Source organism: Mchenga conophoros, linkage group LG15 (assembly GCF_057382185.1).
Source record: "Mchenga conophoros isolate Kocher_MC1m ecotype Shallow Benthic linkage group LG15, M_conophoros_male_GT1.1, whole genome shotgun sequence".
Lineage (NCBI taxonomy): Eukaryota > Metazoa > Chordata > Actinopteri > Cichliformes > Cichlidae > Mchenga > Mchenga conophoros.
Genome location: NC_140540.1, coordinates 25,776,130 through 25,792,417, shown reverse-complemented (window position 1 = coordinate 25,792,417; position 16,288 = coordinate 25,776,130). Strand labels below are relative to the sequence as shown.

At 41.7% G+C, this 16,288-nt stretch overlaps 1 protein-coding gene across 6 annotated transcripts in view; it reads right to left on the bottom strand.

The window, feature by feature from the left end:
- Window positions 1-16,288, bottom strand: part of pex7 (peroxisomal biogenesis factor 7) — a 44,523-nt gene that overhangs the window by 6,398 nt on the left and 21,837 nt on the right. For 5 of the 6 annotated variants that reach the window (XM_085247692.1, XM_085247694.1, XM_085247691.1 and 2 more), the window contains one exon: window positions 7,800-7,899. In XM_085247692.1, coding sequence (XP_085103818.1) covers window positions 7,800-7,899 — 100 coding nt within the window. Of the gene's footprint in view, window positions 1-6,332; window positions 6,511-7,799; window positions 7,900-16,288 lie in introns of those variants that run through there. The other variant, XM_085247695.1, reaches the window with a different exon arrangement.

Genomic DNA, 16,288 nt, shown 5'->3' with positions numbered 1-16,288 from the left:
CAAACTACTGCAGCGCAGTACCTGTAATACCTACAACATGTTCTAGTCCACTGTCAGAGGCTGTAAGAAGATCATTTGTAACCTTCACTAAAGCTGTTTTTTCTGTACTGCAATGAGCTCTGAAACCTGACTGAGACTGTTTTTGTGTTCGACTGTGATCGCAGTAACCACACTACCACCTTTTGTCCATCGGGCTTTCCTCCTGCTCCATCGAATATCTGAATCAGACTTAACAAGCTTGGATGGCCTTTCAGGGAATGAGTAAGCAAAGTGGCCGTGCAGTGACTCAGCCACTGAGATGAGGAATGCCCTTCTTTAATCAACTTTAACAGCCAGTCGTAAGGCAAAGAAGGCAAAGGCTGCCAAGACTGCAGCAAAGCACAAAGAGGGAAAAATGTACAAAGAAAGCAAGAATAATAAAAGATGTGTGATGAGGAGAGGTAAGAGAAGAAAAAGGCCACAGGAAGAAATAGTTTAAAGTCTGAAGAACGTTTCATGTCTCCTCAAATATTTTTTATTTAACATAAGAAAAACATGAATGAAATGAGTAATTAAAAGACTAATAAGCTGGTGGCAAAATGGCACTCTCAGGCAAAAGTCATGCATTTATGTAGCAGAATATACACATTTAATCGTTGAATAGCACTGCTTCAAGGTACTTACTCTTTATGAATGTACAAAGAGTTGTTCAGTAAATCCATTCACTGTTTTGTCTGTGACATATCAAAGCAGCAAAGTCCTCAAATGTCCACCCCACCAAAGACATCCCCTTTATGATGACAAAGAGTAAATACAGCGAGAACCACAGAAATGTGTCCATTTCTGATCTGAGGGGTAAAAATAACGCTAACAGACTTTTTACTTTCAGCTTTGGTAACTAAGAAACTTAAAAAAAACACAACCTTAACCTCATTTGTCTTGTTATCCAACTCGAAATAAAAAAAAAATTCTTGCTTTTTAATGTTTTTATGCTAATATATTTAACATTTCCTTATTTAAGTATATGGATCTGGGATTTTGGTTTCGATGACTTTGAACTGCAATTCTCTGAAAGATTTGGACAAGATTGTGTTTTCCTATAATCTATAAAGCAAATGCATAATGGAGGAGTTGAACGGTTTGCTACTGAGCTACCTTTTCTTTTTTCCTTTGGACAAGTAAGCCCAGACCTGAGCCACAAGCATGGTGAATATATCCAACATCTAGATCAGGGGTGGGGAGCTCCAGGCCTTAAGGGTCGGTGTCCTGCAGGTTTTAGATCTCACCCTGGGTCAACACACCGGAATCAAATGATCAGTTCATTACCAGGCCTCTGGAGAACTTCGAGACATGTTGAGGTCATTTAGCCATTTAATGAACTGTGTTGGATGAAGGACGCATCTAAAACCTGCAGGACACCGGCCCTTGAGGCCTGGAGCTCCCCAACTCCTGATCTAGATCCTCAGTATAAAGCATGATCCCGAGTTAGAAATAACCCCACAATTAGTTTCAGTCTGTATTACACCACAAAAGGACAGCATAGCATTAAGACAAACATACACTAAGACCAAAACTTATTTACTGATATATTAAATACTGATGAGGCAAAACATTATGACCAGCTGGTCCATCATGTGCATATACTGTTTGCATGTGTGGGAGATTTAATTTCGCTCGGTTTACTGCAAATTTTCTTTGTTTGATCAAACCTAACTACGCGTTAGCAGTCTGTGCTTCTTTATTGGACTGTGTGCTTTAACGGTGCACATAACAGACATAATATAACAACATATACAATAAAATAATAATTCTTCCAATGAAACAAAAATAACAGTGGTCAGTTGTACAAGCTTTGAGCTGTTATTAGAAGGAGTTTTAATAAAAAAAAAAAAACAACAATCCACAGACCAGTGAACAGATGTCATCCTGCAGTCCTGTGTGATCTATCGCCTTACTCTGTCTCTAACACACACACGATAACCACTTAAACAGTGCGCAGTGTGTGTCCCTGTGTGTGTGCGCGGTAAAGGCGGGTGATCCATCAGACACACATGGCTATGCCAGAATAAAACCACACCAGTGAGGGAGGTAAGGCAGTGTGATGGACGGAGAAAGCAAAGCAAAAGAGAAAGTGATTTAGACAAAAGTGATGAGCATGAGTTAACACATTTATCAGAGGAAGAAATTAAAACACAAGAGCTGAAATATATTAAACATGAACAGACCAGAAAAATATGGAAGCTGTGGTGAAGAGCAGACTTCAGGATGATGAATGGCGTTGGACAGTAGGACAGATAGTGTAGCCTTATCGGGTTTCCGGTAGATTAGCCCGTGCGAGGATTAACGGAGTGGGCAGCTTGTTTATGGAAATGATGTGCGAGTTCAGTTTGAGTGCTTACAACTAAAATCGAACGCAGCACAACATTTCCCTCAAATCTCCGTCTGCATGTTCGCTCAGTGGAACACGACTCGGCATGTGTGCTCCACTTCACACAACAAGCACCTGTACTTCAGAATACTGTGTTTCCTGACTTTATGTTAGATTGTTTCAACAGATTCCCCATTGAACACAACCTGCTGTGGCGTTCATACTCACATGAAACATATTCAGGATTTCGTTTTATCTTCAGATTTTCTAGAAGCACAAGTAATTCACTTCAATTCAGTTTTAGTTATAGATATTGATAATTGTAATAAAGATCCTAACAATCACACAATCCCCTATTAGCAAGCACTTGGTGACAGTGGGAAGGAAAAACTCCCTTTTAAAAGGAAGAAACCTCCAGCAGGAAAGGGTAGCTAACACAGAGAAAGCCAAAGTCCCGGTAGACCACAAGCTCGGCCTTCAGACTGCTCTGAACATCCAGTTTATGACAGTTTGTTTCTACTCGTGTCTTCATGTTTGGTCACAGAGAGCAGATATTAGTATAGAAGACACAGAAACCTGGGAAAGCAAGGAGAAATCTAACAGCACAAACATTTCCTACCTGGATTAGAGATCCTTTGTACATGTTTTGTATGCGCACACATTCTGAGGACAGTTGAATCCCATTTCATGCTAATGCTTAGCCATACTGTATACTGCAGAAGCTGCAGTATGATCGAAAGAAAATACTTTAAGGATGGAGCCAGACACACTTTCTGCCTCTGGAAAAAACAAAACTGTGCTTTTGCCAGTTATGAGGCAGGTTTATAAAATGTCCATGCCACAGATAATCAGAGGAATCTGCAGCTTTGATAAAAACCCTGAAGATGATGGTTCACCTCCCAGAGACGAGCTGGAACAAAAAGCCAAGACCAGCCACACCGAACACTCGACTGTCCACACTTAATCAGTAAAAAGCAAACAAAAAAAACAACCACATAAACTATCCACAGCCTCACACGTGTAGACAAACCAGCCTGCGTGTCAGTGATTGGGTCAGTCAGTCCCTGCTTCTCTAAGATGGTCGAGGAGACTTTGAAGACATTTATTAGCTGTTTCATTAAAAGCTCTGGAGTCTCTCAGATAAACAGAGTGTATCAGTCCTGTGACGCAGCACATTTCAGCAGCAGACGGATGGATTTCTAACCCAAACCATCATCATTTTCTCAACCTAACCAAGCAGATTGTGGTGCCTAAACACAACCGTGCCCTCGGTGGGAGTCAAACTAATCAGCAAGTGAAAACAGACCAAAACACTGTTCTGTCGTATTTACCCCACTGCCATACCTCCAAACTCTCAAAAGGTGGACATTATTGCTCAACACCAGCGAGACTGACCACTGACGTAAATATTTGGTCAATTTGTTCATCTCGAACAACAGAACAGAAAATAAGTTCTGCACACACACTATTTTTTTAAATCCTGAACACCAAAGAGCTGGTTTTTAATCACGTTTGAGTAACGGGCAGTTTTCCTCTGGAGAATTCACCTTTTGACCCCGTCAATAGGTCTTCTATAGCTTTTACATTCAACTTGTGTCTTATTGAGAATGAAAGGCACGTGTTCAACGGCCACCCACAGAGATGCAGAGAACAAAAATCTGAATGAGCCAATCACGTGATGTGGAGGAAGCAGCAGGTCACAACTGTCAGTGTCTCGCACGAGCTGCAGACAAACTTCACCTGAAATATTAGCCGGTTATATTAATTATTCATGTTTTATCAATTTGCAGCAGCTGCTGGGTCAAACATGGGGGCGGTGAATTTTATGACTGTTTAGTTTATGAGTCATAAAGTCCAACATGCCCAAGGCCTGTTGGAGCCACCATAATGGTATGACCACTTCCGAACTATCTGAAAACTATTTTCCTGGTGCAGAGAACAGCAGTTCATAAAATATGCCAGACTGGACCCTTTGGTGCAAACCATTTGTTTGACACTGTGGTCTAAGACTTTACGTCAAAGGGGAAGGTGCAAAAAGAGAACCGCAGCTGCAGTAGTACATATGAAACTGGCAAATAACAGGTTTGGAAATCAACTGGAGGACAGAGCTGTATCATGAGTACAACAACGAGGCAAGCCAGGCGAACGTTAGCCTCGAACATGATGTTAGTACGTAAACAGAAGCTACTTTAACGAAGCTCAGCTCTTTGTAAAATATTACAGAAGACTGTTTGAGGTAGAAAGAACAAAGGCGACAAAGGAGGGGATGCTAGCAGCTGGTGAGAATCACTGGAGCGCTCAGTCTGTATGACCGGAAGAGCTAAAGGTGGTTGTTTTTCTGTGTGACGGTGTTGTGCAGCTCTTGCAGACTTACAAGGTGAAGCTGTTATTGTATTCTTTTACCTCCATTTAAGTTACTCAGCATCATTACTATTGCTCTATAATTCTGCTGATGTCAGCACTTTATTTGAATACTTTCACACTTTAAAATACAAAGTGAATAAAAGAATTCGTATTCTTCTTCTGTCTTATTTTCTAATGCTAGCTAGCTCTGCTAAAATTAGCCACAGTAAACAAGCTAATGTTTCACTGGCAGGTAAAATATGACTTTATTACTGATGTCTTTATTACTAAATGTCCTTTAAATGCATGTGCAATATCTGTCTCAGCAGTGTTTAACCTCGTCTATTAGACGATTTTCTGACTTTTTAGAGTCTAATCTTTCTACTTAATCGATTATTTGCCAGAAACATCCTCTGAAAGCAGGACAGATGAATGTCGATTCTTGTTCCTCATTCAAATTATTTAGAAATGCTTCTAAATTATCCCTGAAAAGAGTTTTTGTTTTTTTCCCCTGAGTATCTGATGTGATTCGAGCAGAGAGACGTCCCAAGGAGAGAAACTCGACCCCAGAGGAAGACGGAAAATAAGAGCGGCGATCTGATCCATGACGTCAGTGCAAGTGTCCTCCACACTGTCACTGAGTGTGGCTCGCATTTTCACAGCCTGCTTCTCCACAATGACACGACTGATAACAGCGCGGCTAACAATACAACTCATTACTGTTGGTGCTTCCACCCACACACACACACTCTGCAGCTCATTACTGCACCTCTCTCTCACACACACATACACACAGCTCGCTGACTGTCACAGTGAACTCTGGCGTTCGGGACAGCCTGCCCTCTGTGATTGGTTGCTGTGGGTAACTGACTGTTTACCATCACGTTGTGGGGTTACGCCGTGGATCGTGAGGCCGTTATCACGTACGCACTTCCACCTCGTCACCGTTTGTATCCTGCTCAATCTGATTTTCCACTTGAGCTATTTCTGGCTTCAAGTGAAAACTCTGACGATGGTGCACGCCGACAAAATGAATTTGTATGCTCTCAAGGCGGAGAGGTGAATTATTTCCATCCTTCACAAACCTCCACAAAACAAACAACCAAAAAAAAAATGTGGGTCTGTTTCTGAGTTTCGTACTTTCTTGTAGTGTAGTGGTTATAACACATCTGCCTCTGGGCTCACAAGCCAGTCTGCTCCTGTCCTGGAAAAATCGGTGCTAAATCAAACACGTGGATCCATTTGCTGTGGTAACCCTGGGGGAAATAGGTAAGAGTGCGACAGAAATCCCTTCTCCGCTCACTTTTACAGATATGTACATATGATGGAGAATCAGAAGGGATCCGATTTTTGGAGCTGAAATTTTTCAGGTTTTTGTTGGTAGTCTTCTCGATTGGTCATGGTTGTGCAGGCAAAGAATAAAATCCAATCAAATCGGCTAAAACTATTTAACTTTTTATCTTCCTTGTTAAAAACAGTGGCTAAACAAGGATTTTTGACCTAAAGTTATCAGGCTAGTTTTCAACTGCTTCTTCTCTGCTTCAGTCTGCAGCAGCTGATCCAAGTCGTGACTTGAAGTTAAGTCAATCTAGAGTCAAAATAGCTCCATGAAAAATTGTGTTTTATTAAAAAACTCAAAGACAAATGCTGCATTTCCATGAAATATCCACCATAAGACACAGGAAGGAACCAACAGCTGCCTAAATGAAGTGAATCCGATGGCCACCCGGAGGGTAAGGAATCAATCTCAGGACTTCTGGTGCGGTTCGTTAAAAGCTCAGCTGGGATTTCTGCATCACTTAAAGTTAACGGGCTGAATCCTGTAAAGCAGAGCTTGCTTGGTTAAGGTGCATCGCTGCATCAAATAGTAGACGGGAAACTGGCTGAAGGTGTTTTTAAGGGTTATGGTGAACTTTGGCTAACTAAGCTAAACCTTTTTCTTTTTTTAGAACACTTTCAACATGGCGCAGTGATGTAGGAGTGATAACCTCAGCTCACGCTTTCCTAAAGCAGCTGCAGCTGATTTCATCACTAATTTCCCAGCTGATGAGAATCCCAATATAGCTTTAGTCAGGATACCCCACACACTCATCCGGCAGCATTATGCTGGAGTCTGCTGGATGTCACATGTTTCCTTCAGTTTGAGAGCCACGCGGTGCAGCTCCTGTCAAAATTAGTCCAAAAACAGGACTGGACACCGGTGGCCTTTTCAATTCACTGCTTTCTTACCCTGACACATCAGAGCACCCCACACGGTGACGGGCGACCGGGGCTGAGCGTTTCGGTGTGTGGGTAAAACTTAGCCTTGTGCGGACATATTGATTTATGGCCCCAATTCAAAACTACTAGAAACACGGAGTGGGCACAATGAGGCGAGAACAGAAGAAGGAATATGCCTGAATATGGAAGTCAGCAGGAATACCTGAAGAAGGAATGATCCAGATTTTTTAAATGGTACATTTCCGTCTATTAAAAATACCAAATTCATAGAATAATGGAAATCAAAAACTTGATTAATAAAATGTTAGTAAATTTCACTCTTTGCTGTTTTAATCAAGTTAAATCCAGTGAATTCATTTTTCACAGTTTCATGGCAGAAGTCTAAAGGCCAACCTGACTCGGTTTTACGCTCTTGTGCATCTAATTACTCTCAGCAAGCATCGCTGGTAATGTTTAAACCTGAGTGAGTGTCACAATGTTAAACTAAGTTCTGGGGACACAGATCGTCCCCAGAACCTCTGCTAAAAGACATTTTGGAGTACTGTTATGTTTATATGGTGGTGAGAAGGCTGACGTACACTCAGGAAGGTTATATTACTCATTTGGTTTGTCTTTAGCTGGATTACTCAACGTTTGGGAAATTTGCATGAAAACTTCTAAAATGGAGACCTTTAAAAAACCAGCTGAGTGTACACATGTATTTATGAATGTGGATAAATATGAGTCTGGGAGCGTGTTTTGGTCTGAGAACTAAAACCTGTTCAGCAGATGCTAACACAGGAACACCCACATACACCCATACACACAAAACATTGGTTCTTTCATCCTTTGAGTGTTACCTCAGTAAGTCAGCTGGCTCATTACAAACAGCACAGGTGGGTGATGTTACCTGGTTGGGGATGTGCAGGTTGAAGTCTAATCCACAGACAAACTCTGAATGATGCTCTACAGTATCCAGGAGAGGCTGTTGTCGGCTATAATCCCAAAACCTACAAACACACACACACAAATATTTGATCATTTTCAAGCTGCAGCATGTCAAAGACAAACGAAGAGCTCAGTGTTTTTCCATTCAATGCAATGACAAACTGCTGAGGAGGAGGAGGAGGAGAGGGACGAAGAGAAAAAGATGTTAGAAGTTTAGGTAACAGAGTGGGACCAAAGCGACGACCCCAAGTATTCTCTGTGCTGTTTATAGCTAAAGATATGGTGCATCATTATTTCATCACCATTCATTCATTCATTCATTCATTCATTCATGTTTCTGCCATAGACTACACACCTATACTTATTATTCAGGTGCGACTAGAGAGACTTTGCATGATTCACAGTTCAAAATAATTCTTATTTATGAGGCCACCCTCCCTTCCATAACATCCATAACAAAACAAAACGGTAAGATGCATATTGCATAAAAAAGGTGCTTAATGACCACAGAGGATCCTTCAAGCTTTTTTTGCAATGCCAGGTCTCAGATCAAGAAGCATCCCGACAGCATGCGCTGTGGAGACAGAATGCCAGAAACCAACTCAAAGTTCACTTCATCATTATTGTGCACCGATTCTAAAATCCTATTATACTACGAGCAAAAGAAAAGGAAGAACCAGAGTCGATGCTTTAAAGGCTTAAAGAGGAGGAGATGTGAGTGAGAGAGCAATCTCCAAAATGAGGTTATGAAAAATAAAGACGTGACAGAGCGAGCGAGGTAAGTGCAAATAAAACACAGTATCCAGACCCCGGCACGGCGGCCAATCACTCTAATTGAAAGACTACTTCTCTTTCTGGTTGTAAGTGTGTGTGTGTGTGTGTTTAAGCCCTGACGCAGCAAACACTCCCTCCAGACTCATCCACTTTGCAAATGTAATTAAATCATTTTCAGAGGGAACACTGCAGCTCTCACTGGGCTCCATTAGGCCCATATTAATACTGAGGCCCCACCCACCCACACACACACACACGCACACACACAGAGTGATAGGTATCTGGGGACAGTCGAGCATTTAGTGATATTATGTGCTGAGTGTGTTGGTGTAAATCACTGTTCATGCTCAATTTCTTGCACTTGTACATGTTTCTGTGTGTGTGTGTTTGCTTTTATACACACTAATTTACTTAACGAGCTTAACAAGAGTTTTTTTCATAATTCACACTCATGAAGATAAAAATTCTGAGGACCTGAAATAAACAACACAACAGCACTTTCAAAACAAGCTTTTAAATTTACAACACTTGTGATGAGTCAAGAGATTTTGAGATTTTATTTTATTTTATTGGCCTTTTTCAGCTTTATTAGACAGATCAGTGAAGAAACGACAGAAAAGCAGGGGCAGAGAGAGAAGGGGGAAGACATGCGGCAAAGGGCCGCAGGTCGTACTTGAACCTGGGCTGGCCGTTCTGCCATATGGCATGCGGGCGCCCGCTCAACACGCTGAGCTAAACCGGCACCCGAGATTTTGAGATCTTGATTATTTCGTACAGAAAGTAAAAACAATTTCTACAAATATATCAGTGAACCGGGCCCAGTGCCTTTATATTTCAAATAAAGGATCCACGATCTCTTCCAGAGACTCCTGCATGAAGCAGAGGAGGACTGCTGCTGCTTCAACCTATTAACCCTGTTTCCAAAGAAAAACCAACATCCCAACATTCATCCATCATCAGGACCCTGAAAACAGAAACATCTGGACACTGGTGCTGAGCCAGTTGTCTTTTAAAAACATTGTGTGACCTCTTGGAAAATTGAGACTTTCTGAAATAAAAAGTCTCAGTTTAATGAGATTTTTCTTATTATCATCTAATGATTTAATGCTCAAATATTGGGATAAAAACAAAATCAGCTCGATTTCTACATTTTCCACAGTATCGATATCTAAAAGCATGAGCCACTGCAGTCAGCTCATAGCTGCTAGATAATTATTCTGCCTCTTAATGCACTGAATGGGACCTCTGTGACAGAACTGTCCTGTGAAGCACTGTGGGGGAATAAATCTGTTTGAGCACAGAAAGCACAAGCTTCACTGCGGTTATGAAAAATGAATGAAAACATACAGATATTAGTTAACTGATGTTTCATTCACTTTATCACGAACTATTAATATAACTGTTTATCCTTCATTTTTGAATGGTAAACAGCATGAAAACACAATGTTGCATGAATGAACATCAGAGACAACTTTGCTCTTCTCTGTCTTGGGGAAGTTGAACACTGCCCAGAGTTACCTCTGTCAGGGAGGAGTCACACATTTGTGTTGCTTTGATGCCAGATGTTTGGGGTTTGTGTTTACAAGAACCACAACCAATCCGATCTTTAAGTCTTACGTCATTAGTCGTGCCTGGGCCTAAACTCCGCTGCAGGTCCCTAAGTCACACAATCACTGCAGCGTCACTGAGAGTTAAAACTGTCCAACTCCTTTCATCTGTAATAAAATGATCAGCGTTGTTGCTCTACCAGGTGTAAAAATTAAGTTTAACATCCAGGCATCCATGAAAACCAAATTTATGAAATGTAACGGAGTTAGAAGTTAGCAGGGAGTTAGCTCACTAGTTTCCATCTAAATATAAAATATACCATGTTGTGGCTGAGAGATTTACAAAACAAATTAAAACGTACAGCTCTGCTATCACTTCCAACATAAATAAAGACAGAAAACAAAATAGCAGTGACGTTTGTAGGGTTACTGAAATTGGGTTAGCTGGTATATAATGATGTGCTACTTGATCGCTAGCGACACAGCTATGTTAGCATAATATAAACAGTGAAGCTAGACGATGAACGCTAACTTTTTTCCACTCAAAGTTAACGCGGGTGTTCCCGAAGGTTCAGGACAAACGCAATCGCATGGAAGGATGCGGTAAACGGACCGAACTTCAGTCGGGAGAACAGGTGAGATAATCCAACCACAATACGAGGTTAGTTATTAATATACTGCTGCATGGGCTGGGCTGCAGTTACATCATAAGGTTTTGAAAACTGAGCTTTAAAATGATTAGTGGTAATAAAACCCGAGAGAGGCCGACAGTGATCACTGACTGTTTTTAGGGCTTGTTGAGATTAAATAGAACAAGACACAAAGCATTAAAACATGTAAAAAACACAAAAGCCTTATTAAACACAGAGTACTTTGGGCCCGGAAGCAGGATTCATTACGTCATCACCCAAAGACCGGATTCCTTCCATTAGCAGTTAGTACGAGCCAAGATAGCTTTTATCATATTGGACTAGAGCAGGGGTGGGGCGCTCCAGTCTCAAGGCCCCGTCTCCTGCAGGTTTTAGATCTCACCCTGGGTCAACACACCGGAATCAAATGATCAGGTCATTACCAGGCCTCTGGAGAACTTCAAGACACTGAGGACGCAATTTAGAGTGCCCCCCCCCGGACTAGAGTAAAAATAGGATGACAAACTCCTTGTGACGAGGGAAAGATTAATCTGTGGTTGTCCCGTGATTACACTGAATTTTCTTCTTTGTTTGATGACGAACTGCAAGTAATTCCAGCAACCAACTAAAGGCCCAGATGTTGATCGTGTAACACCCTCAGCGTCTTTTGACTGCAGAGTAACTGCACAGATTGTCTGGTGGGAGGCAACCCGTCTCCAAACAGTTGCAGCCCAATTTGGACTGACTGCAGTCTCTCAGACAGATTGCTCTGTCATGGTCTCAGCTGCAGGTCAGTCTGTGATGTTGGAGATCTTTGATAAACAGATGAATTATGAGGGAAGAAAAATACAGTCAGTTTGATCCACCATCTGGAACGCATCTGCTAATAATTAAATCATACCTGGATAGAAGAACATATAGGGGAACACTATCAGTCATGGATGGGCCTCCCCAGAGCCAGATCTCTGTGAGATCATCCTGACAGAGAACAGAACAAAAAGGCAGAAACATCCAAAGAAGAGCTTTGAACATCCTTCATGAACCCTGGAGAACTGATCCTGAAGATCCTCACAGAGCTGACATAGAGCTGAAGAATAAAGGCACTCATACTTAATATTCACTCTGAAGCTCGTTAGAATAGTACAAGCTCTGTTTTTACTGTATATGCTGTATATGTATATCCATGTATGTTTCAATAAATCATCCACCTGCCAAAACATAAAGAATAATGGGTGGCTCAAGACTTTTACACAGTACTGTAAGTGATGACTAGTTTTTTGGGATCCAATCATAAAGTTGCACATTCTTACTAATCAATCGATCATCACTGCAACAAAAACGAGACACCGGCAGTCATCAGGTTAAATGTGAGGAAGAGGAAGTGGGATCTTCAGATTATGTTATAGATGACAGCAGGTCATGCGTTTGTGTGTTTGTGTGAACATACGTGACACCCAGTGACTGTCTCACTTAGACAAACACAACATGTTATTTGGAGAAATGAAGCTTGGCCGTCTTTTGTCTGCATTTTCCATGGTAGGTGATTATTTAGCCGCTTTTGTGTTTTATTCTATAGAACTATCCATTCACCTGCCAGCTTTGTGCATTACTATAAAACTCATTAACTCACAGCATGGGGGGAGGGGGGTCACGAGGGCGAAAATAAAGGGCAAAGGCTGTAAAAATAACAGAATGTGTACACAACAACATTAAAGATAAGATGACAACGAGACAGAAATGTAAAGAGAACGTGCCCATTAAGCTCATGGCTCTGATCAGTTTAATTTAAACAGGAAATTAATGTTAAGGGTCTCACACACACACACAAATACACGCACGCGGCAGATTGTGTTATCTAAAGCAAACACGAGACGTTATAAAAGGAAAACATGATCTCAGAGTCTCCGTTTCAAACTAAACACCAACTCTGTGTGTTTCAAAAGAGCCCGCAGAGAAGAAAGGCTTAATTAAAAGTCATATATTTTGGATTGTGGTGCTGAAGTCAATCTTTAATATGAAGTATAATATATAAAGCAAGCCTAAAAAAAGAAAGGAAAAGACGATTAATTACATGTATTAAATGTACCGCGATTGTTCTCTGACAGGATTGAAATGCAGAGCTGCATTATAGATCTTTTATAGCCTTAATTTTGCTAAGCTTGCAAATCTTAATCTAATTTATTTGACATTAATGTGTAGGGCGATATGAATGTAGCACAGCATTTACTCTCAGCTTACCTGCCCCTGAATCTTTAAAATACAACTGAAGAACCAAAGAAGAGAAGAAAAAAAAAACGAAAACACAAAAAACACATACTGGAACACTTGTTTTCTGGCTGGCATCACTTTACTGTGGCCTAAAAGAGTCTAAAAGTGTTTGTGCAGAGCATTTTAAACTACATTAATACATTCATGATGAGAAAAATCCCTGAAATCTACGCCGTAACATTCCACGTGACCTGATGTGCACCTCCCATGAAATGTAATTACACTTGAATGGCGTGGAAGGTTGGAGCATAGGGTTAAAAGGATTTTCTGGTGACATCGTAGTTAGGACGTAGATTTCCCGCAGAAGCCTAAATCAAACTTCAAGCACAGCAGGACAGAAAGTGATTAAAACAACTATGTGTGTGTGTGTGTGTGTGTGTGTGTGTGTGTGTTGGTATATTTGCATATATATCCGTGAGTGTACAGGTGGATTAGGCGAGTGTTTGCTTCCACACGTGTCTCAACACAAAGGGAAGCCCACAGAAGCAGGGATGTTTACTGAGTCAGAGTTCAAACCTAACGTAGCACCTTTTTTAGTACTGACCACTGAAACTGCCTAAAGTTCACTTTAGCTGCAGCAGTGGTGGTGGTGTGTTTAGGATAATATTCACAAGCATTTAAACGCTTTCAGTTATTCACCTGATTAACTTTAGGAAAACAAAATGGTTTTGGTTCAAATCAGTGAATATTTTGTGTATGATGGCTCGCTCAGGACAGGACGGCAACCGCCCCATGACTAGAAAAAAACGATTACAAGTAGCTGCGGTAACAAACTGAGTTTGAACATGCCTCACCTTTAATCTCTCTTTGCGCAGACCGTTCTCATTCCCAACGCGTAACATACCGACGATTTGTCATGTCTCGAGGCATCCCATAGGAACGCGAAAGGTGACCTTCCGCGTCCCTATGATACGCGCCGGATTGTGGATGGCATACAATGGAACGACACTCCTGGCGGTAACACGCATTCCAGCCGTGTCCAACTCTAACCTTTATCCTAACCTTAACCACAATCTTAATCGTATTAGATAGTGTTTTCCAAAGCGATTAATGATTGGGAAATCATTAATCGCTGAGAACGTGTTGCTCTGCGCCCACTGTCAACCACAGGTCGCCTGGCGGGAGGCTATCTGTCTCCCAACAATCCCGGTCTGACTCGGAGTGACTGCAGTCCGACTCAGACAGTTCGGTGACTTTTCGAATTTCTCTTTCAGATCTGTGAGGTTCTCTCTGGACTCTGAATGAAAGGCATTAACATGAATATCTGTGCATGAAGATTTACGATTTTCACCAGTTTATCACCACAAACAGACTGCATGTAATAACCAGTTCACCCACTCAGTTGACCCCATTCAGTCACAAACTGAGAAACTGAATCCATCTTATTGGCATTTTATTGCCTTGACAAATTTGCTTTGCAGACAGCAGCAGACCTGCTCCCCGTCTACAAAGCAACTGCTTCAGACAATGACTTTGACCATGCTGCGGTCTCAAACCATTGTTTCCCCCCCGTGACTACGACATTAATGAAACATGTTAATAATTAAAATTTCACAATGAGTGCCCAAAACATAAATAATGTATACATCCATAATCCATCCTTAACTGCTTATTTGATCTAAGTTTGCAGGGCTTGCCCAGAGACAGAGGGCCAGCAGAAAGACAGACAATAACTTATGCTCAGATTCACACCTGCACAGAATTCAGAATGTTTGGACATGGAGGCAGTCGGAGCGCTCGCAGCGAGCATTAGCAACAATGCTAACAGATGTTCTAGTGTGACCCCAAATACCAACAAGTGAGGAAAATGTCTCACACACACTGCTGTGTGTGTGAGAGCTTGTGGACCTGAATGTGAAGAGGGGCGTTTCCTCCTTTTGGGGTTATTAGAGCCCACAACTGTCACACCTGAGGGATGCTTACACACACACACACACACACACACACACACACACACACACACACACAGCTGACAATGGGTGATAATTGTCTTCATATCCTGTGTTTGGAGTATTCAACGCAAAACAAACATGCATCACGTTGCTATTGAAGAAGCGCACACACACACACACACACACACACACGCACACATCGGGTATTCATATCTTGTGGGGACATTTAATTAACATAATGTTTTCCCGAGCCCCTTCTCCTAACCCTAACCATGAAACATGAATGCCTAACCCTCAGCCTAAACCTAACCATAACCCAAATGTAACTCTGTCAATAAAACCACATTTTGAGTCTCAAAGTTGTCTTCAAACTTGTGGGGACCAGGATTTTGCATAGTAAACTTCCAATTTTTGGTCCCCACAAAGATGTGAATGCACGCTCACACACATACACAGACACACACACCTGTTTGGTCAATCAATCACCTCTAGGATGATATCAATCAGTTACTTCCTGCTGCTGTTACAAAAATGACTTGATACCAAAACTAGGAGCAACATAGAGCAACATAGAGCAACATAGAGCTTTTAAGCTCTATGTTGCTGAGCCGTTCATCACTCTTTGTGGGTTTATGATTACAAACAGCTGCTTTCCTATTACATGCAGGTATTAAGACAGTTTCAAAGGGGACCCGCTCTGCTGGTTTTGCCGTGTTTTCATCTTAAGCTCTGCGTGATTTGGTGAATTACGTTTCTCTGCATGACTCAATTGCTCCTGCAGCTGACAAGACACCAAACAAAGGATGAAAGGAAAGATTGGTGGCGAGCTGAAAGAGGGAGCCCGCGGAAATAAACAGCAGACATTTAAGATGCCAAACATAACTGAGGGAAAAACAGCTAAAACGCCAAAGGGAAGACGGACAGCTCAAAGCGGGACGTGCCGTTAGCTGGGTCTGTGTCAGACCCCGTGTTTTATTGATCCGAGCTTTAATTGGCTCAGATACTCTATGTAGACTGCTGGGCTGCCCTGACACACACACACACACACACACACACACACACACACACACACACACACACACCAGATTCCAGCAGATTTTTGCTTGCGGCTGTGAGCTCGTCAGCATCTGCAGTAATAATCCACAGAAACACTAAGAAAGCACCAAACAAAGGTTTTTACTGTTGCCGTCCTTTACAATGAAGCCCCGAGGCTGCAGAGAAAGATTTCTGGCATAAAAGTGACGATTACAAATGATTTAGGACAATAAATTCTGAAAAACACTTTGTATATGCAAGGAAGGTTTGCTGAATACAAACAGGCAGCAGCACTTCAACACTCAA